General features: G+C 41.3%; 1 protein-coding gene across 1 annotated transcript in view; it reads right to left on the bottom strand.

Moving 5' to 3' along the window:
* The window catches only part of LOC147747112 (vitamin D3 hydroxylase-associated protein-like), a 455,455-nt gene that overhangs the window by 264,937 nt on the left and 166,244 nt on the right, over nucleotides 1-24,274 (bottom strand). The window contains exon 9 of the mRNA XM_086952363.1: nucleotides 10,648-10,745. Coding sequence (XP_086808489.1) covers nucleotides 10,648-10,745 — 98 coding nt within the window. The remainder of the gene's footprint in view (nucleotides 1-10,647; nucleotides 10,746-24,274) is intronic.

Here is a 24,274-nt window from a genome sequence, read left to right as displayed (position 1 = left end):
CCTCTGCCTGCTTCCTCACTTTGTACATCCTACATAAAATCTTCAAGGCTACACCTACACACAAGACACACCAAGACACAAGCCCTCACCAACAGTCGACTGGATTATAGCACCACCCTTTATGTAGGAATTGCTGCATAACTCCTACAGAGTTTTCAGACCATACAAAGCACGGCAGCCAAACTCATTCTCGGCCTATCCTGACAAACACACACCACACCCCACCTCAGGCAACTCCACTTGCTCCTCGTATGGAAGAGGTGCCAATTCAAGCTGCTGACCCATGCAAGGCTCTCACAACCAAGGATTCACCGACATTAACCATTGCCTGAACTTCTACCAACCATGGAGAAAATTACACTCAGCCTTCCTTTCACTTGCCCATACTCCTTGCATCTACTGAAGCAGAAGTGGAGGATGATCCTTCTTCCACATTGCAGAAAAGGCCTGTACCAGCCTCCCCAAGGACCTTCGGACCATCACCTTACTTCCGGAATTCCAAATGGTCCTCAAGACCTGGATGTTTGAATTAGCCTCCACGACCTGCAAGTGCCTTGATACCCAATCAGTTGATAAGCCACCCTTTTTTGAATCTTTATTGATTGATTGATAGTACTGCTATTTTCAGAGTACCTCTTATTAGGGGATTTCTTGAACAGTACCTCCTCTTGTTTCACTGTGGATGCCCTGCGTCCAGTACCTTCTTGCTGTATCCTCTTTGTCTGAACCTTGCAGTTATCTCTACACTTGTATTCTAGAAACTCTCAACAAAGTTGATAATTCTCCGTGCTCTTAAGGACTCCCCGTATGGTAAACTATTTTCAAAGGGTGGCAACTGGAGATATGTTAAGTACCGTTGCCTGAGGTAGGCTTTCTAAAGATATACGTTTGGATTTTACCATCCTTAATAGTTAGTGCTACATCAAGGAATTAGCTATGGGTGCAATTGATTTTACTAGTAAATTCCAAATTTAAGGTATTGTTATTGATGATTGAAACAATTTTCTGTGCTGATGCCGTGTCCCCTTTCCAAATTACAAACAGATCATCAATGAAATGTACCCATAATGTGATATGCTTTGTGCAATTTTTCAACTGCTAAAAGATCACCTACTCTTCCTAGCAGTCAATATGCAAATTCACACAGCTGGGGGCGAAGCAGATACCCATCGCTATACCCTGCTGTTGTTCAAAGATATGCCCATCAAATTAAAATAGGTTCTTTTTCAAACAAAAAACTCAATCATTTCAATCAACATTGCATTTTGTTCCTAAAACCTTATTGTACTTGCCAGGAAGAAAGGTTGTGCGGCCGTGAGCCCATCCTCGTATAAAGGGAGGTGACGTCAAGTGCCATCATCAACATGGCCTTCTCCCACTCAACATCATTAATTATTTTTAGAACATCAGTTGAATCTCTTAGGTACAAAGGGTGGCCTGAGAGAAAAATCAACAAATGTAGAGGTATTCTCTACTTAGCTACCTTGTGCAGAAATAATGGGTCTCCCAAGGGGGTTGGTTGCATTCTAATGAATCTTCAGTAGTAAGTAAAAAAAGGAAGCTTGGAAGAGGTATTTTTTTAAAACTTCCATTTTTCATTATTCAATAGCTCCCTTGCATGCCATTCTCTGAACTTACTATGAAACCCCACTATTGCATCAATGTACTGTGTAATGGAGATCTTTTTATAACACACTCCATCATCCAAATGATGGAATGCTTCCTGTAAATACCATTTTCTCAGATAAATGGCAATATTGCCACCCTTGTCAGGCTTTCTAATCACACAGTCAACGTCATTTGATAATTTAGTTAGTGGTGTATTTATCTCCTTCTGCTTCTGGGTTTTATACTTAAGTACGTTTTTCTTTCCATGCAGCACTTTCAGATCTCTAACCAGAGCCTCTGAAAAAAGGCTTTTGTTATAATGTATCACAGGAGTGACAAAGGACGAATTAGCCCTAAAGTGAGAGTGTTCCCCTGCGGAAAGGTGTACCCCCATCCTTTGCTCAAAATATTATAAGGCCTGCACTCCTTCACTATTTTCATTTTCAAGGACTAACAGACATTTGATTTCCTCATCCTCAACCAGCAAATTACTCATATCCTCTGGATGACTGGGAGGATTCGTTTTTGGAGTGAGACCCTTTCTTTTACTCTTTTACGATCTTCAAAAAGTTTCATAAGCCTGAGTTTCCAGATAAATAAATATACAACGACCCCTGGCTGTAGATAATCAAAATTAGATTGTTGACAGAAGCACAGCCCAAAAGTCAATAGTTGTGTCTTTGCTAATGACAAAACAGTCACTGTCAAATTTATCACTGTATGTGGGTCAGTGGTAATTTCTTGCCTCTCCTCATTTGCCTCTTGCAGAAGCGTGCCATACTTGTAGTTTCCTCTGCCACTTCTTCTTTGCTGCCTTTTGCGCTTCCTCTGTCTCTACCTGGTCAATTGTCGGTCCTTCTGGCCAATTTTAAAAAAAGAAACTTGTCTGAAATTGATAGATGGGGATGGACGTCCATGCCTTCGCTTGAACTCAGTTGAACTAGATCCAAACTTACATCTGAGCTGATGTTATTCAGGGAGACGCCATGCTGTGTCCAATTATGTTCATTAGGTTGCTGCTTCCTGAGGTTCTTAAAACATCTTGCAAATGTAAATGGTTGTCCCCTTTCATAGTCAGGACGGTCATGTTAAAATGTTCTCGCTTTTGTCATTTTTTTTTCATCTTCATGGTTTTTCAGCCTTTTATATATTTCTTTTCTAAGTTTAGAGATTGTCTCAGTATCGGTGGCCATTACTATATTTTAGTTTACAGTTTCCATTTTCTTTAATAGGCTTCTATCAATCTCAGCATACTTGATGAGTATTTTCAACATTCCTTAGAAGCCTGTATTGTTGTGTTCTGCCCATTCCTTGATCATTGATGGGCTGGGGAGCTCAGAGTTATCATTATTCTTAGGTCTCTATGGACCCTACCAACTTCCACATTTATATGTAGAGATTTGGGCTCCAACCATTTCAACATCTGAATCGATAGTTTCTCCAATGCTGCAAATAGATATTTTAGGGTGTGCCCCGTACTCATACTCGTACTAGTCCATATTTCTTTCTCTCCCAGAATGCGTTTAGCAAACAGCTCTACTGCTGCTTTCTCTCTTACTATGAATTCATACTTAGCCATAATGTGTGCTCACTGGCTCTGCTAGTGCCAGATGTTTGCTGCATGATGAGAATGTAGTAAGTAATTCCCAACAGAACAAGTGCTACTCGCCACTGTGGCTCCCACTTGCCTCACACAGCTTTGCCTCAATAAAAAATAAGGATAATGCTTATCCTGTCAGAAGACATTTCTATTAAATGCATCTGTGGGACCCTGACCATTTACAGTATTTAGTAATTGATAATGTTCCAAATAATCCCAGGGTAGAAACGAAATATATTTTAGTCACTAGAACTAAGAGGATTGAATGTTGATAATGAATTATATGTGTTTCTTTAATTACTTTCTCTTTTTAAAAATTCAGGGCTATGATCTGTTTTAGATGTAAGCACTAATTGTTTTTACATTTTGTGATTTCAGGACTATAGAAGCAATATGGTGAGCACAGGATTGCAACTGTGTGTTTTTGTTAAACATCCTTCAGTGTAAAATATCGACGCCATCTTCTCGGCCAAGAGGCCATTGTGTTAAAATATGTATATGTTTATGCTTTCTTTCGTTCAACATATATAAATACCACTGGTTGATGTGAACCTGTATATTGTGATCAAGGTCTTGCCTGGCACATAAATATATATATATATATATAATGGTATCCAAAGCTCGGCCCCTCGTTCCGATTACTGGGCGCTCTTTAGTGGTGCAGAAGGAAATCGTCAGAGCCTCGCCGATATTATTTCCAAAAACACTCCTTTTATCAGCAGTAAATTCCTCACACTGGCAACATTAATGATGCTTCGTCCAATCCGTTTTTCACTCCATTTTTTAGGCATTTTCAGTAAACCAGCACCCTGAAGCGTTTCAAGGCAGCATGCCTCTTGCTCACGGGATAACAAACAAACGCCATTAGCGGCAATACCATTATGTATCCACCTTCGATTACATAATTTCCTCTGATCTGCTGCTAGGCATTCTGGTCATAGTAGTGTCAAGCATTTTTATAAAAAAACTTTTCCAATTTTCATTATACATCTACATATTAACCTTTTTTCAATATATTCAACCAATATTCACTGTTTGCTATATAACTCATATTTACAAACCAAATCAGTCCCTCCGGTGAGCAAAGAAGTGAACATGTTATCAATCACTATACTAATACAAAACTCATAATATATTTTTAACACCCTCCAGTGGGCAATAATTTCATTCACTTCTTAGTTGTTCTCAACATTTTATCATTCTGTTCTCTTCATTCTTATTTGTTCATAGCTTTCTCTATATTTATATAATTATGCACCTTAGATGACTAGATAATCACAAATCATAATATAGTAATACCACAAACAAATTAAATTAAAAAAAGATATATGACCATATATAGGTAGCCCAATACCGGTCGGTAATGGCTGAAATTACTGAATTTCGTCTGTTACCGACTGGTATTTAGGGTTTGAGATGTAGGAGACAGGTTTAAGGATTCAGTAATTACGGATTCCTTACGGAATCGGTAAAATTACAATTCCTTATTTTAAGGAATCGGTAATTACTGAATCCAAAAATCTATGTAGGAGGCACTCAAGTGAGTGCCTTCTTGCATTCAGGATTCGTTATTTACCACCAACTACAAGTTGGTGGTAAATATCGAAAACCTTTAAAAAAGCAATTGTGTGCTTTTTTAAAAGTGCCATGTGGCAGACAAACATGCCCTTAGGGCATGTATGTCTGCCACATGTGTACACATGCACGATTCAGGGGTGCAACATGGTGTCAATGTGACACCCTGCCATCCTTGAATATGTGCCCCCTATTAACAATTCGGTATTTACCGAATCGGTAATAGTGAATGGCTTCCCATTCATTCCTATGGGCCTCCAGGCCAATAGGAATGAATGGGAATTACTGAATCGGTAAATATTGATTCTTAAATACGGAATCGTACCGATTCGGTAATATTTACCAAATTGTTTCCTACATACCATTTACCGATTCTGAAATACTGGATCTGTAAAATTCGGAATTTTAGAATCGGTAAATGTAAATTACCTACATATGGCCCATTGTCTTATTTCGGGAGAGCATTATCGAACTCATTTCATTTCATTATAGAATGAATTTTATCTTACTTTTCCACATCAGTATTTATTTTTCATAAATCTGATTAATTTTCTTGTTTCTTTTTTCAAGAGCAGTATGAATATAAGAATATCTGGGATCTAACAACAAAAGAAGGGGGTAATTTTATAAATGCGAATGCAGTTTTTCGCCCTGATTGAGTCCCATCAGGGTCAGTGTTCTAAAATTTAAGATATGTTTCAATTCCTTCTGCCTTAATATTTTTTCTCGATCACCGCCCCTTATATTCATTGGGACTTGTTCCACAGCATAACATTTCAGATCCTGCTATTTGCTTGTGTGGTATTTCTCCATGTGTATTGCAATGGCGTTGCTCCTGTCATTGTTTGTTGTTACTCTGACATGTTCTAGAATGCACTTTTTTAACTCGCAAATAGTGCTGCCCACATATTTCAAAGCACATGGGCATTCCACAATGTAAATTACGAACTGACTTGGACATGTGATTAGTTGATGTATTTTCCATTCTTTATTGTTCGCCATTTCTATTCCTTTCATGTTTTTTTGCGATGGAGCAAACTTTACATTTTGAACATTTTACAAATCCGATTGTTTTCAACCATGTTTTTGGAGGTGTGTTGATAAAGTGACTATGGACCAGTTGGTCCTAAAAATTTGTTGCTCTTCTGTATGTTTATTTTTGGGGCATCTCCCACAATTTCAGCCACTGTCGAGTCTAGTTGTTATATGTTCCAATGTTTCTTTAATATTTTTCTAATCTGTTTATTTTCTGTGGAAAAAGTTGTTATCAGACGAATTTCTTTACCTTCAGTTGTTTGCTTATACTTTGATTTCATTAGCTCCGTTCTTTTCATTTTTTCAGTTTTTTGGTGGCTTGTACATATCACTTTTGTATTGTTTTTCCGCTTCTTGAATCTTGCACACATTGCCTTGCTGTTACTATACCATTCAGATTCTTCTGAGCAAATTCTCCTGACCCTAAGTAATTCACCATGGGGGATATTTTTGATTGTACTTGGCTGATGGAAACTATCCGCGTGAAGAATTGCATTTGTAGCCGTAGTTTTACGGTGCAGGGTTGAGTGGACCTGATTTTCATGTATATAAATCTCCGTATCCAGGAATATTGTACGTTCCTCACTTATGGTATTCGTGAATCGTACTCTGCAAATTCCTCCTTGTTCCCATCCCAAATGATGAATAAATCGTCAATGTAGCGTAGCCACATGACGATTTTTCTAACATACTGATCATTCCTTGAGTTCCATGCATTATTGGACTCCTACCACCCCATGGTGAGGCATGCATAACTGGGACTATGAGCAAATCCCATCGCTGTTCCGTTAACTTGACTGTAGATTTCTTCTCCAAACATAACACATTTTCAATTGTGCAGATTTTAATCATTTCCAGTAACATTTTATTATAATTGGAAAATTGGATGTTCCGTTCCTTTATGTAAAGTTCACAAGCCATCAACCCGGTCCCATTATCAATGTTAGTATATAAAGATACTACGTCCATAGATATCAATTTATATGAATCCGCCCATGGTAGTTCTTGTATATGGCGAAGTAAATCTCCAGTATCCTATAGAAACGATGTAAGTTTCTTTACATACGGCACAAGATAGATGTCTAAGTAGTTGGCTATGGGCTCCAAAAGTGCACCTTTGGCCGAAATTATCGGTCTCCCAGGTAGTTTTGTCGGGTGTTTGTGAATTTTTGGGAGAAAATATATCGTTGCAGTTTTGGGGTGGTCTGTAGTTAGATATTTTGCTTCATCATCATCCATGAGGTTATTGTTTTTCCATATTTGTATCTTCTTGTCTAGTTCAATTTTTTAAATTTTTGTTGGATTTTCATTCAATTTTTCATAGAAGGTTTGATTCCTTAATTGTGAGTGAGCTTCTTGCACATATTGGGGCCGATTCAGAGAATGAATTTAAGACTCAATCCTAAACTTACTACTATTTTGGTATTCACAGAATGCACTTACTCCTTTTGGCATTCACAGATGCACTTACTACTTTTGTTATTCACAGAATGAACTTACTACTTTTGGTATTAACAGAAGTTAGGATTTTGTCTTAAGTTTGTTTTAAGACAAACCTAAGACAGACTTAAGACAGACTCAAGTTAGGATTTTGTCTTTAGTCTGTCTTAAGTCTATCTTAAGTCTGTCTTAAGTTTGTCTTAAGTCTGTCTTAAGTTTGTCTTAAGACAAACTTAAGACAAAATCCTAACTTCTGTGAATATCAAAAGTAGTAAGTTCATTCTGTGAATGCCAAAAGTAGTAAGTGCATTCTGTGAATCCCAAAATAGTAGTAAGTTTAGGATTGAGTCTTAAGTTCATTCTGTGAATCGGACCCATTGTTTTTTATTCTGTAGGATTATATTTCCACCTTTGTCTGCCATTTTTTTTTCCATAGTATCATCCATTTTCAATTTAGATTTAGCCTTTTGGCCACTTGTCTTTGACAGTAAAAGACTCAGATGGCTTTACAGCATTGATGGAAATGGATCAAGATCCCAACTCCCAAACAGCAGAAATTGAGACCCTGTGCACACAATTGGGAGCAGGCACAGGTGGCCAAAAGGCTAAATCTACATTTTACCCCCAATTACCGCAAGGCAACAAAATTGACTTATTTCATGAAGCAATGATTAAAGACCTATACCGAATGAAGCACACAAAATATAAAGACAACATAACTAAGGCAGAAAGGGCAGCATTACATCAGGGGTCATTCATTCGCGACCCCTGGAGACCACAAGCTTCACTGTGATTGGCTACCAACACTCCAAACCTGTAAGCTTTGGCAGCCATCTCGTGATTCGTTAGAACCGAGCCACAAGAAAACAGCAAATCAAAGTTGAAAAACAAGAAAAGGGGTGAGGGTAGAAACACCCTAACCCCCTAGGCCTGCTTAGGGGGTTCCACAAGGACCCCCAGGTGCCAAAAAAAACATTAAAAAAATAAAATAGTCAGTGAAATCTGCACTGGGATCATGAATCCCTCCAACATATTTTTTTAAATGAAGCGCGGGATCCTGCGCTTCATTTAATTGAGGAACCCGGGAGGGCATTTTAAGTTGGAGGATGAAGTCCCCTTCAATATGAAGGCTCCTTGGGGGACAACTAGCCCACCAGGTACATCCAGAAGTGCAAGAGAGCTGTGTTGCAGAGTGGTGGTGCAAGGTCATGCCCCTTTTTACACTACTCTGGAACGCAGCTCCGCGGTACTTACTGGAGGTAGCTGGTGGGTTAGTTGTAACCTTGGGCGCAGTACTATACTACGCTAACGGAGCATATGCAGTTTGTACTAATTCGCACTCCGCAAATTGCAGGTTGCACAGTACAAAAACTGTGCTTAATCACGTAGCATGGCAGCTAAATCAACAATATCCTCAAATGCTTTGATAAAGAAATTTTACATGCTAAAACCATGTAACCAATTCACAAAAGTGAACTTTTTGAATGAAAATATTAGTCAATGAGAGAGGTGATGATTTTGGGGTCCCCCCTAACCTAGGAGGAGGATTAAGCAGATGCATTAAACACAAAGAGCATAAACAAAAACACATCTTGTTGAACTTCGGTGGTGGTCCATCCTCTTAGGTCCACCCCAAGCACAGTTATTGGCAAAAAAACAATCCCAACCAAAGGCCCTGCAAAGCATTATGGGATGAGATTAGCAGTGGGCAGTGAATATTATAGTATCCAATATCAAAATAATTCTACAAAGAGCTGCAGTTCAACTAGTCGTTACTAGATGCCCTTTACAAGTCAAACGCAAAAACATTGAAATTATTCTTACATCAAGCTGCAGTTCCACTAGTCGTTACTAGATGTCTCTCACAAGTCAAATGCAAAAACATTGAAACCCTTTCATGAATGTATATACTTCCTCAGGCCAAATTCCCAGTGTTCTTGATGATCACAATTCCTATCCCGTTAGAACTTTAGACAGATATCATCCTTCCAACTTGGATCTCTAAGTGCACGCTGAATGAATGGTGTGGAAAGTGCCACCTTATTGTCCGATTTTGCATCATACTGAGAGGCCTAAGAGATTATGGGCTAGGGGCTAGATGTAGGTAATTCCCATTTACTGACTCTTAAATACCGAATTTTACCAAATCGGTATTGAAGAGTCTGTAAATGGGAAGGGGGCAGATTTAGGTAATTCCGAATTTAGGAATACCGAATCTTGAAGATTCGGTATTTACCGATTCGGTAAATACCGAATTGGTATTGCCCATTGATTCCTATGGGCCTTGAAGCCCATAGGAATCATTGGGAAATACCAATTCGGTATTTACCGAATTGGTAAATACCGAATCCTGCAAGGGTGCAGGGGGTGTCACTTTGACACCCTCTAGTACCCCAAGTACAGGCTTGTGTGACATGTGGCACACATACATGCCCTAAGGGCATGTCTGTGTGTCACATGGCACAGGTGTTCATGCACACCTGAATTCGGTATTTTACCAAACAATAGGATTGTGTGGTAAAATACCGACTCTTAAGGGCCGGTGGCACTCTTAGGAGTGTCAGCTACATATGGATTTACCGATTTGGTAAATATACCGATTCGGTATTTTACCGAATCGGTAAAATTACCGAATCGGTAAAATTACCGATTCGGTAGGCCCCCTACATCTGAAAAGCCTAATACCGGTCGGAAACGGCCGAAATCGGCCGTTTCTGACCGGTATTAGGGATCCTACATCTGGCCCTCAGATTGGTATTTACTCCAGACATCCTTTTGAGGCTCCTGGATGCTCAGATTCTATTTAGCTTATGAATCGTGGAATTACCAATTCCTTCTTTGAATATTGATATCTTCTTTGTAGTTTCATTTATGCACATTTTCAAGATCTAGTTTGTTCAATCCAAATGCTAACTTCATTTATGTCACTCAATGAACTATATCGTACTTATCATTTATTTACAAAGGCTGTTGACATTGCTAATGTCACTTGCTGAACTTAAGATACTTACAATTTATTGGCAATGGTTTTGGACTTAAATAATATCACTCAGTAAACAGTTAGGATCTCACAATCATAAATGTTGCTAACTGCCCTAAAGCATCTTGCTTAACTTTAAGATACTTACAATTTATTGACAAAGATTGCTGACTATGCTAGTGTCACTTGGTGAACTTTAACCCTTTCCGTGCGTCGTCGGCCTCTGGCCGTCCGACGTCACGGTGGGTGAGTGCGGAGGACAGCCGGGGGCCATCCTGACCACACCCAGTCATAAATCACCCGCACCGCTGCAGAATTCCAGCCGCGGTCAACTGGTTAAGGATCCTACAATTTATCCACAAGGATTGGCGACTTTACTAATGTCACAAGTAATCTAAAAGGTACTTACAATTGATCTGTGAAGGCTGATCCACCATCTGCAAAGGCTAGCTTACAAAACATCTCAGTGGCTCCCCCTTCAAATTCAGGTGGTGAAAAGGCCACCAGCTGGATAGAAAGAAAATATTTAGCAACAATATACTTTAATAAATCTAAAGGTTGAGTAATGTTAGTCACATGGTATCCATAATGCGAAAATTAAGGAAAGTAACTGACTTGGAAAGGTCAGGCTAACGTGGAAGTTTTAAATACTGTGTGGGCTGCTATTTCATTGTAACTTATTCCTTATTTAATTAAGTGGTAGTATGAATACATGGTGACAACAACGATATACTTTTATGTTGATTGTCACATATAAACAGCAGTTCTGTACTGTATTGAATGCAAAGCTTGCAAAAATATATTGTACAATATTAATCCAGACAAGGGAGAGTAAACCCATTGTATCACTCATTTCACTAATCCACTGTCTAACAAGTTTTTTTTGCAAAAGTTTATCCAATTTGACTGAATGGGTTGACAATCAAATACATGAGGAATTCCTGATGCTATAATTGTGCATCCCAGTTTCAGTTGGTCCAATTTTAAACCGCACTTCACATAGGGCCAGGTGTAGGTGAAATAGATTTACTGATTTTTAATTACCGAATGTTACTGATTCGGTAATTAAAAATCGGTAAATCTAAGGGGTGGATATGTAGGTATTCCAGATGTGCTGGAATACCGATTCGGAAGAATTCGGTATTTACCGATTCGGTAAATACCGACTCGGTAATGCCCATTCATTCCTATGGGCTTTGAAGCCCATAGGAATGAATGGGCAATACCGAATCGGTATTTACCGAATCGGTAAATACCGATTTTCACAAGGGTGCAGGGGGTGTCACTTTGACACCCTCTGGCACCCCCAAAACAGGCTCGGGTGCCATGTGGCAGGCATACATGCCCTAAGGGCAGGTCTGCCTGTCACATGGCATAGGTGTGCATGCACACATGTGCATGCACACCGGAATCGGTATTTTACCATCAAATTGGATTTGATGGTAAAATACCGATTCGGTAAGGCCTCTGGGACTCTGAAGAGTCCCCACTACATCTGGGTGCCTCAGAATCAGTAAAATTACTGAATTTTTATTTTACCGAACCGGTAAAATTACCGAATCGGAAATTTTACCGATTCGGTAAAATAATGCCCCCTACATACCTGTCACCCATTTACCTATCGGTAACGGCCAAAATCGGCCGTTACTGCTCGGTAAATGGCCTCAAACGGTCACCTACATCTGGCCCATAATTGTTGAAATCCCTGAATAAAAAAGAGACTAGGGGCCTGATGTAGGTCGCCAATTACCGGTCGGTAATGTCCGATTATGGCCGTTACCAACCGGTATTTGATATCTGACATGTAGGTAGGCTTAATTTACAGAATCGGTATATTTACCGATTCGGTAAATTTACCAATTCTGTAAAATACCGAATCAGTAAATTTACCGGATCGGTAAATACAGATGTAGGTGGCACTGAAAACAGTGCCACAGGCCATTACCGATTCGTTATTTACCATGTAATAGTATTACATGGTAAATAACAAATTCCAGTGTACAGGGCATGTATGTGTGTCACATGGCACACAAGGCAAAATCAGGGGTGCAACAGGGTGTCAAAGTGACACCCTGTCACCCTTGCAAATTCGGTAATTTCACCGAATCGGTATTTACCGATTCGGTAATTGACATTGATTCCTATGGGCCTATAGGCCCATAGGAATCAATGTCAATTACCGAATCGGTAAATACTGATTCGGTAATTACCGAATCATACAGATTCGGTAAAAATTACCGAATTTTTACCTACATCTAATTTACCGAATCTAGAATACCGAATCGGTAAAATTCGGTATTCTAGAATCGGTAAAGCAGATTTACCTACATCTGGGCCTAAGGTCCTGATTTAGTGTTTAGGTTACTCCATCCCAAATGTAACGGCTATGCTTTCTGCCTCCTCACAAGTACATTACATCCCATGGCTCTTGTAATTAAGCAGATTGGATATTTGTAAAGCGCCAGCTGCAAACTGCTTAGTGTGTGCACTCACATGTGGTAACTATTCGTCATCAAGGACAATCACCCTTCACAGTGGACATGGAGCTGAATGTGAGCGTGATCTACATTGGGTACAGAAACAATTGCCAGTATAGCAGCCTCTAACCTAAACTATCTGTGAAGTCGAAGACTGAACTCCAAGGTGAATGAATCAGAACCATGACACTTTTATGAAGTGTAAATAGATCTTTCCTCCTGCACTGCATTTTGATGTGCAGGCTCACCCACAAGATCTATGAAGACATGGGTGCTGACAGTGGTACTGAGGCATCTACACTCTGTGCTAGTAGGGCTGTCTGTCTCTGCTTACTCTGCTGAGTGAAAGTGTGGCAATCAAACGTTGCACACAGCACTCCTCTGCACATGATAACCTGCCAGCTGTCCTACAAGTGCAACTGATTCAGTTCTATCAGATATCAGACATTCTGAAACTAGACCGGAGACAACACGCCCTATAGCTGTCAATAATGTGGTGTCTGACCTATAATATGAACCAAATATTTAACTTGATACACAAACATCTATTTATTGTGAAGGTTTGATACTTCTGCGTGCTTCCCCGGTCCTGTTTTCCTGCTTTTTCTGATTGAAACCTTCCCTATTTCTATAATTCCTTCCTCCTTGAAGAGTACTGCTAAGTGCTGGCTTCTACTACCTATTTCCTAGCCTCTCAGACGGATAAATCCATGTGCCAAAATCGTTATGTCGATAGAGACTTTGATAGGATCAGGAAGGGCAAGTCCTGTGTAGCCACTCGGATTAAGGTGCATAGGATGCAAAGTGTCAAAAGTATTTACAATAGTGGTATGTTAAAAACTAGCTCAAATGAAAAGATGAGTCTATATCATTCAACAGTACTTCATGGAAATAGTTTCAAGTCTCAGATGTGCTGTCAGGCTATTCCACAAAATGAAACCTGGGAAGTGGATTGATCTGCCAGTAAATCATTTCAAGGCTGTGGTTGACTAAGCTAGACTTTGTAAAGCAGGAAATCTATACTGTGATTAATTGGGCATTGTCTCTCAATGATGTATGGGCCAAAGAGTGTCTTGATCTGGAAACTTTGAAAGGGTCAAATGAAAGATGTCAAGATGCAATCAAACATGCTCTTTTTTGGGATTGCTATAGCTTCTGTCAACTGATAGCTTCAAAGAAAAGCAAGTCCACCTTGTGAGGAAGGTGCAAAAAAGGAAGCAAAAGGCTCCACAAAGTAGTCAAAGATGGTTACATGCATTGTTAGTGACTGGGTTTACTTGGGGTCTGAAGGACAGGTCAGTGTAAAGCAACATACCTAAATGATGTGTGCTGTTTATCCTTGTAGGAGAAGTCCAATGATTGGTAAGCTACAAGAAAGAAGAGGTTCAAAAAGCTTTGGAGCAAGTTCAGAGTCTTCTGACTGCTGCAGCACATCAATTTGAGCTTCATTTAGAACTAGATATCTTGCAGGCACTTTCTTAAGTTTGAGGAATATCTGTGAGGCACTGGCATATGTGTGAAGGCTCATGTGATGGGTATCCAAAACATGGGAAATTGTGTAGGAAAAGTCATCTCCAGTTTCGTTTTGGCACCCTCACCCTGTTCTCCTTTACCTGAGACTGGGGCCATCCTCATGAGCGAGATAGGTGGAAATGCCTCGTCTGTAGTGCTAGTAAGGAACTATGCAACAGAATTTATTTTCCTGTCCTTGTTATGCTAAGGGGAGGAAAAAATGGATTCTCCCACTATGTTGAATATTAGGGGTGAGAAAACATGTTGAGGCCCTTCACATTTTGAGATATAATACAAAACAAAGTATTGGACCTCGCTCTTAGACTGATCCAGAGCTGCAGCCCCAGCACCTTGAGACCCTCACGGGTGAGTAGCCGCTTTATAAACCTATGATTGATTGATTGTCTTTGCTGCCTCTTGATATATCCTGGTGATGGAGAGGAATAGGAGCATATTGCTCAAGTCTAATGCAAGGCTTTATTTAACAGTAGCATAGGGCACTCCAAATCACCCTGTTCCTCTGCTTTATTAGTAGCCTGAGAAACTGAACCTCAAGACTGTATTCAGCCATTAAGAAAGCTTAGGGTCTTTTAGATCCTTTTGTCCCTTTTATGCACTAGCACTTTGAGAATTCATGGCCCTCGCTTCCCTCTTGCACTCACACTTTGTGAACACATGGACTAAGATTGCATTTGTACAACTTTGTGATTCTCTTATTGAGCCTATTAAATCTTTTGGCCTTGTGAATTTTAATTAATATTCTTTTAAGTTGTTGTTTTAAATAGGTATTATTGTCTTTCATGGTGTATGCTAGCATGATTTCAGTGTTTTTATTTTATATAAGCCTTTTTGAACTTTTATGACCTGTAGCCGAAATAAAGACTTGAAAGTAAAACAGAAAGAGCAACAACTATGATTTGTTATAAAATATGTTAAATTATGTATGCCTTTTTTTCTCTGCACATCTTGTCCATCTGCACGTCTTAAACGGTCTCTCTTTCTTCTTCAGCAGACTCTTATCACTCTACCCCGAAGGCAATTCCTCAAATCTGCCTGGCATCATCACTTCTAAACATATACTGCACTCACTCCCATTTAAGCACTTTTTTATTTTGCCTTGTAAATATTTGACATCTTTGTACCCTCTTCACGCACATTTTCATAGAATTTCAATTGCAACTGGAATACGTGGCCACTGATCTGTGTGCTCTGCAGAGAGGCAAACCCAGTGATAGCCACTTTGCTTTGTCTTTCAGCCTCAGAGCCATAGCACTCAATCAAAGCCCATCATCAACACCTGGCAGGACTCAAGGTATGAACTATACAAGAGTAATAAGATGCTCAAAATATTACAGAAACAAAACATGATGAAAAAGCTAATGCTATTGGAGAATGCAAAATTCGGTAATACATGTGAAATAAGAGCGGAACTAAATCATTAGCATGCATCACCTTAACGCTTTTAGCATTTATTGTTTGTAAATCAAACCATGTTTTTGGCGTTAATGTTAAGGACATAAACATGAAGATTTGATCGCCATACAGCAGATAACTGTCTTTACTATAAGTACATATCTCTCCCTTTGCACTTAGCTCAGATATTTGGATATTCCCTACACTACCACCACACAGGTTTCATAAAAAAGGATATGTGTGCATGTTCACAGGCAGGTTTGTTATGTTTTACATATGTAATTTTTGCTTTCAACTGTGAGAGCTGGCCTGTATATGCTGTCCAATAATTAAAGTGGTTACCCTGCACCAGTCCAGACGACCCTCATGGTGATTTGAGAGGTCTCAGACAATCTTAGAAAGCTGTCCAAGTGGTAACTTGAGGAGTGTAAAGTAGTTTATTTTACCAGAATGCAATCTTATAGTATAGATTAAATGAAAAAAGAACCACACAATAGTTATACAAATATGTATATATTATATAACTCTATCTAGCACATTACAGCATCTCCTAAACGGAGACAGACACACAATACTTAAGCAAAGGAAATACAGTAAGTAGCACTAATAAACAGTCCGCCCCAGGAGGGGACCAAACCATATACTTATAAAAGTGGTACAGAAACCACAACTCTAATCAGAATGATGTCACAAGGAAGTAGAATCACTGGGACCCAAAGGAACCACCCAAGGTGAGTAGGGAGGGACCCCAGAGAGGACAGGCGCAGTGTGGGAACCCGATCAAGTGCTCTTTACAACTCTATGTGAAAGAGGCGGTTGGAGTTTTACAGATTGGGGACCCTTCCCGTTGGACCACGAAGAAACCCTGTGGAAGACAGAAGGTTGGAGAGCCACCCCACCTGTTGATACCAAAGTACCGAAGTTACCTAACCTAGGGAAGCCGGGTGCATAGGTGTGAAGTGGCATTGGAAACCGCGGTCGAACCCAATGGAGGACTTCGAAGAAGAGCCACTGCTGGAAGGGAGACGAATGTGCCTTGGAATCCAAACGTGGATTCTTGTTGAAGAGTTCCTGAAAGCAGAGGGGACAGAGTCAGGGTCACTTGGGAGAAACCAGGGGCTCAGTAGACGAATGCCCACCAATGTCAGGTGCTTCAGGAAAGTTGACAGTGACCTTGACTCAGCAGATGCGGGGACCAGGAAAAGTTGAGGACAACTAGGAGCTGGTTGCGAGCTATCCACATAAAGGATGTGGAGCGCTGAGGGGTTGGTGTCCGGCGGGAGCACAAAACAAGCCTTGGTAACTGCAACCCACGCAGGAGGACAAGGATGTGAATGGTTGGGACCATTAAGGTCCAGGAGACTCACTACACATATGGGAGTCAGGGAAAACCCGGGGCAACCAGGGGAGCCCAAGAAAATCAAAGTTGACCCTCAAATGGACCCACAGGCTGGAGGTACAGGAGTCGCAAGAGGAACTTGAGCAGCTTTACAAAAGAATAGGCCACGGAGCGCGAGGTGGGTGAAGATCTTTGTGGACGAAGACACAAGAGGTTGGGGCTACTCGGAGCCCACATCACTTGTTAAAGAATTGACAACAAGCACATGCGCATGCAAAAGTGCACAGTGCACAGGCGTTCAGGTATTTCATCCCCCACAAGCGATTCTGTGCTCAAACTTTGTGAGAGGGGAGCTTGGGCCTCGAGGGACACATAAACTCACCTCCTGTGTTGCTAGACCCTAGAGTCCGTAGGAGCTCAGGATCAGTAGACCGGTCAGTATTGTTGCTCTGCCTGCAAATGCATGGGAGTGACTCCTTCACTCCAAAAGAGATTATCTTCAGTTGTCTTTGATGCTCCAAAGGTCCTGCTTAGATCCTGTATGGTGCGCATGCACAGACAATGCAGCAGACTGAGAGGGAGATGGAGTCAGGCCCAAACAAAGTCCAGTGAAGTCCAGAGTGCCTAGACGGTCGAATTGCAGTGATTTCAGGTCAGAATCTTGTCCACTACAAATGTAAAGTCTTACAGCCATGTAAGCTTTAACCGCATCATTGCTACAGCACATTCCCATGCTGTGCTGCAATTTTAAAAATCCCTTGTTATGTGACAAGGTCAACTCGTCATAAGCACAGCGCAGGAAACACCCATGACGAGTTGACCTTGTTACAAGCATCGAAGGGGTTAAGTACTCACAGGAGAGGGATGGAAAGATTAAGGCGACCCTCTCAGGGGAGAGTGTGGACAGGGGAGAGGTTACTCCAATTTCCTTTTCCCAGTTTCGTGTCAGATTGGGAGCCAACAGCTCCCAGGACTGGTTTGAACTGGACTATGCACAGGGACACCAAATGTGCCCCTCATGCAGGCTTTCAGTCTCTGGCAAGCACACCCACCCAGCCCTAATACACTAACTCCTGTCTGGGAGGTGGTCACATCTCCCTGTGACAGGATGCCTATTGTTCTGCCTTCCCCTGCTCAAGCTTGGCTCAGCAGCAGGAGGGCAGAAATATGTCTCTGGTCAGCAGCAACCATTTTGGGCTGTCCGGAGTTAGAAGGCTAGTACCAGGAACACCAAGGACCCCATAAAGCTAGCTTCTGAGAGGTGGAATAATACCTTCCTCACCGGTTACCAGTGTGGGGGTATGATTGCAACAATAGGGTTTATTTCAGCCATTTTAGAGTTGGTCATCACACGGTCGCTTAAAACCCCTCTTTGTTGTATTTTACTGCTTCACTCACAACCACGGAGCATGGACTCCGCCGGTGGGAAGGGGTGGCCTGCTCATGCAGGGGCACACTCTCACATAGAACCAAGCACCCTGTCTTCAGGATTGCACAGGCATGCCATAGGGGTGCCTTATAGGTTTTAAGTGTGGTGACCCTTAGGTATAGTAAATCTATATCTTAAGTATGTGGTGCATGCACCAACTTACACAGGCTGCAATGGCCGGTCTGTAGTTCCATTTTGCATGGCCTTTCATAGGTGGCATAATAAATACTTCAGCCCATGGGAGGCCTCTGGGGTACCTATGGCCTGGCTACATGTGTACCGCATACTAAGGACTGACAAGGGTACCCCAGTATCCAATCTGGAGTGTACCTAAGTACATATCATAACAGTTTAAGGAGAAAGCAGATAGACGGGGGTTCTGATTAGCAGGATCCCAGTCACATTTGCTTAATACCAGGCATAAAGTGGGGGTACACATGCAGAAGGATTCTACCTTCTTACGTTATCTATACGTTACAAGCAGCTGATGTTGGTAAAAGGGGGGAAACGTGGGAGCCATCTTCTGCTAGTTAACTATATAACTCAGATTATCATCTGGGGTAGAATCCTTAATTTAATTTTCAGGGATATGGAAACCCTTGTCCATGCCCAGGAAGCATTCTGTGGCTGGCAAATCTTTGTCTCTAAGCTACCTTTGATGTCATTTCACTGTTACACCCCCCCCCACCCCCCCTGGTACACAGGTTCCGTTATCTGAACAAGCAGGAAAACTATGTTGGCATTTTATTTATAATGATATTCGTAGGTATTTGTGATATGGATTTAGTATTGTAATATAATTTTTTTCTATATATTTGTGTTTTTCTTTACTTTGTTATTGAAATCATTTTATTGTTTTGAAGGTAATTTGATTGTTTTTAATGTTGCACTGACTGGAGTGGGAATAGTACATTTCACCCCTCCAGAATCCAACATTTTCCCTACTGTTTCACGGACTGGAGTGGGAATAGTACATTTTACCCCTCCAGAATCCAACATTTTCCCTACTGTTGCATTTATTGTAGTGGGAATAGTAAATGTTACCCTTCCGCAATCCAACACTTTCCCTACTGTTGTACTGATTGGAGTAGAAATTGTAAATGTTACCCTTCTACAATCCAACATTTTCCCTACTATTCCACTAACTGGAGAGGGGATAGTAAATGTTATTCCTCTGCATTCCAGCATTGTCCCTACTGCTATCCTCATTAGAGTAGGATTAGTAAATGTTACCCCTCTGCAATTCAACACTTTCCCTACTGGTGCACAGATTGGAGTTGGAATCCGTAGTACTACTCCTCTGCAATTCAACACTTTCCCTACTGTTCAACTGACTGGAGTGGGAATAGTACATTTTACTTCTATGCAATCCAACACTTTCCCTACTGTTGCACTCATTGGAGTAGGAATAGTAAATGTTACCCCTCCACAGTCCAACACTTACCCTAATGTTGCATTTGATGGAGTGTAAATAGTGAATTTTACCCCTCCGCTATCCAACACTTTACCTATTGTTCCACTGACCGGAGAGGGGATAGTACATTTTATTACTCTGCATTCCAAAATGTTCCCTACGGTTGTACTGACTGGAATAGGAATTGTAAATTTTACCCCTCTGCTCTGCAATCCAACATTTTCCCTACTAACCTACTAACTGGAGAGGGAATAGTACATTGTATTCCTCTGCCTTCCAGCAGTTTCCTAACTGTTATCCTCATTAGAGTGGGAATAGTAAATTTTGTCCCTCCGCAATCCAACACTTTACTTACTGTTGCACTGATTGGAGTGGGAATAATAAAAGTTACCCCTTTGCAATCCAACACTTTCCCTACTGTTCCACTGACTGTTGTAGGAATAGTACATTTTACATTATATATATATATATATATATATATATATATATATATATATATATATATATATATATATATATATATATATATATATATATATATACATATATATATACATATCTATTAATTGAAAAAGCCATAGGTTTCACACATGTTATAGTTAACTGGACATTTCACTCATACAAAACCTTTGAAATTCCCCCGTTATAGTTAGTTCAGCTAACTAAATGTAAATGTAAATGTAAATGTAAACTATAACTCGCGCGCCCACAATGCACTGCTGATGACGTCACATATAACATAGCTCATGACATGTTCAGTGACATCACTCATGACATCTCAAATGGCATCACTGAAGACATCACTGATGACATCATCCAGTGAATGTGTGTCTTTCTGAAAAATAAATATTTTGTATATATGTATATCTAAAGGTCGATGGAAGAATAAATCGGTAAATAAGTGTCTAAATGGATGTCTTTTTTGTAAAATTGATTGGTTAACTGACTTATTAAGTGTATCTTAGTGTATACATATACTAGCGAGTAATGTTTAAATATTTAAATATAATTATCAGTGTCTCACTTTGTGTATAAGTGGCTGCATGGGTTGGTGAGTAGCTACATGAGTGTGTATATGGGTTATTAGTTGTTTCTTTGAATATCAGTATGAGTGTCTGTATGGTTCAGTGGGGGCTTTTACTTAGCACATAGATGCATGAATGACTGACTCACTGTTTGTATGTGTTTTGAAGACAGCATGTGTGCAGGACTGTATGGGTGGATGAGTGTGTGCATGGGTGTGTTACTGAGTGAATGACTGTCTCAATAGTATCTTTGTGAGTAACTACATATGTTTTAATCTAGTATAGGTGAGTATTGATGTGCATAAGTGATTATATGTGAACGTAAGAGATTTGAAGAGTTTCTGTTTAAATAAGTATGTTATGTTATGTTATGTTATGTTATGTTATGTTATGTTATGTTATGTTATGGGGACTTATATCGCGCACAGCTGCTCCAGCGAATGAGCGTCCTGGCGCTTGACGAGGTAAACAACACAACACAACTAAGAAGGCAGCAGACTAAAAAAAAGAGCCAACAGGCTTAAGGAAAGGTCTTAATGGCCCTACGAAATGAGAGAAGATCATCCAGTGCACGGATCTTTAAAGGAAGAGAGTTCCACAAGACCGCAGCCCGCACTCGAAATGAGCGGCCTCCTGCTCGGCTTAGCTGAAACCGAGGAACCACTGCAAGTTCATGGCCCAAAGATCTTAAAGAATGGGCAGGAACGTACGGAGACAAAAGGTTAGTAAGAATCTGGGCAGAGGAGCCCTTGGGGATTTTGTAAGACAGGCAAAGCACTTTAAATTGAATCCTCTGCTTAACCGGCAGCCAATGAAGGGAACGCAAGGTGTTGGCAACGGAACAAAACATGGGCAGAGCCACCACTGCTCTGGCTGCCGCGTTCTGAACACGTTGCAGACGTATGATTTCAGCCTGGTTAACCCCTACCAGGAGGGAGCTGGAGTAGTCAAGCCGAGAAACCGCCGTCGCCTGCACCACAAGCTGCCTGGGCGAGGCGTCAAAAAATTTCAAGACTGGTCTTAGACCTCGCAAAATGCCAAAACAGCATGCAGCAGTTCTCTTGGTGTGACAAACGAAACTTAGGGCAGGATCTAACCACACCCGAGATTTTTTATCTCCGTTACCGGAGTCAGGGTGGTCCCAAGTTCAGGAGGCCACCACATGTCGCCCCAGAGTTCCGCCTGCTTGCCAATGATCATGATCTCTGTTTTTTTTGCGTTCAGCTGAAGACAGTTGGAATTCGTCCAGCTGGCAACCGCCCGAAGTCCATTCTGGAACCTTGGGGCATCCAAGCGAGAGTCCCCGCTGAGCGTGACCGCCAACTGAGTGTCGTCAGCATATGAGACCATAGTCATGCCCCACTGCTTGACGACATCAGCCAACGGCCTCACGTATAGATTGAACAACGTGGGGCTCAGCGAGGATCCCCAAGGCCCAGAGGGTGGAATTTGGACTGGTGGGGCGGAATAGCCACGCAGAAAGATCGATCGGCAAGAAAAGAGCGGAACGCTCATAGGGACTGAAGGGCAGTCCCTATGATGCCAACTTCCTCCAGGCGCTGAAGAAGAATCCTGTGAGAGACGGTGTCAAAGGCGGCGCTAAGATCTAATAAAACAAGAGCCGCCGTTTGAACCAAATCTAGCACAGTGCGCAGGTGTTCCACCATGGAGAGTATGGCTGTCTCTGTGCTGTGGCCAGCACGAAAACCGTTCTGCGTAGGGTCCAATATATTGGCCCGCGAGAGATGGTCTGAAAGGGCCATATTCACATGGGCCTCCGCTACTTTCGCAGGCCACGGAAGAAGCAATATCGGACGGTAGTTCTCGGGTTTGAGAGGATCCAGAGAAGGCTTCTTCAGGATGTGCGAGACCACCGCCTGCTTCCACTTGGTGAGAACCATACCTGAAGCAAGCGAAAGATTGATCAGAGAACACACCTGTAAAAGACCGAAAGATGACGGGTCCCTGAACAAAGCCGGTCTTAGCGGATCAGCCGGAGAACCAAACTTAATTTGCTGAGCCAGTTTATTAAAACTCTCAGGCAACAGGCAGGGGAGAGTATGCAGAACACTGTGCTCTTGGGGACTAGGAGAAAGTCCGGCATACAGTGTAGCAGTAGGGAAGGCTCGATAGATGGCTTGGACCTTCTCAAGAAAGAAGGCCGCCAGGGCCTCACAATGTGTGATGGAACAATTTTCACTAATAGAGGCCTTTTTTGCCATCAGATCTTTAAGAGCCTTAAAAATGGATTTAGAGGGATTCGAGCTATTGGGGAATTCAAGAGAATATAACGCCGCACAAGCTCTACAGACAGCGCGGTGATAAGATTTAATAGTGGCGAGATACGAGGCTATTTTACTAGTATCGTATGATTTACGCCATTCTCTTTCTGCGCGTCTGCACGTGCTTTTTAGTGCGCGTAAGGATCCGTCATACCAAGGGCTAGGGCCCTTTGAGCCACATTTGCTCAGAGTCACCGGAATGAGGGAATCAAGAGCCCGAGTGACCCACTCGCTGAAGAGGTTATAGCCCGTTTCCACATTGTCTAACGGGCCCAATGGGTCCTCAGAAAAAATGCGGTAGAAATCCTCTAATCTGAGTTTATTCCAGTGTCGTCTAGGGACGACTGTGGCCATAGGTTTAGGGGGGTGCTCATACAATGGGCACTGAATCGTCACTAAGAAATGATCAGTCCAGGCCAGGGGGTAGAAGTTGTAACACTGGCCTCTGCAAGATTCGTAAAAAAAGGGTCCAGAGTATGTCCTCCCACATGAGTGGGATGAGTGACCAATTGAGACAGTTCAAAGGCCTCCAAGTCGGCCAGAGTACTACTAACAGCAGGAGTGGAGATTGAAATCCCCCAGGATGGAAAAATTAGCGCATCCTACAGCCAGCGTACTAATAGCGTCTGGAAGTGCCTCCCTGAACGCCACGTCACTGCCCGGAGGGCGATAGATCAGCATGCCAGAAAAAGAAAAATGGGGGCTGATTGAAATCTTAATCACTTATGTGATTCTATAAGTGATTGTTTAAGAGAGTAAGTATGTGTAAGTTTCCGTAGAAGTAAGTGTGGTAGTGTGTGTATAGCTGTATATGCAAATATATGGATGTTTGATGAGTGTGAGTATGTGTGTGAGTAACTATGGATGAGTGTCGGTGTGTAACAGGATGTATAGGTGTATTAGTACATGCGATGAGTGAGTACATGTATGAGTGACTATATAGAACTGTTGGTGAATGAGTTGATGTGTATATAGATGGTGGAATGACTGAATAGGTTGTTGTAACTGGTATGATTATCTCTATTTTTTTTGAAAATTGTAGTTTCTATTTTTGAATGTGTGTATCAAAGGTTATATTACGCTGAGAGGAGGTCTGCCTCTCTTTCACAAGGATGATGTCATCAGTGATGTCATGAGTGCTTTTT

Source organism: Lissotriton vulgaris, chromosome 1_1 (assembly GCF_964263255.1).
Source record: "Lissotriton vulgaris chromosome 1_1, aLisVul1.2, whole genome shotgun sequence".
Lineage (NCBI taxonomy): Eukaryota > Metazoa > Chordata > Amphibia > Caudata > Salamandridae > Lissotriton > Lissotriton vulgaris.
The sequence above is the reverse complement of the archived record's forward strand: the minus strand, read 5'-3'. Positions and strand labels throughout refer to the sequence as shown.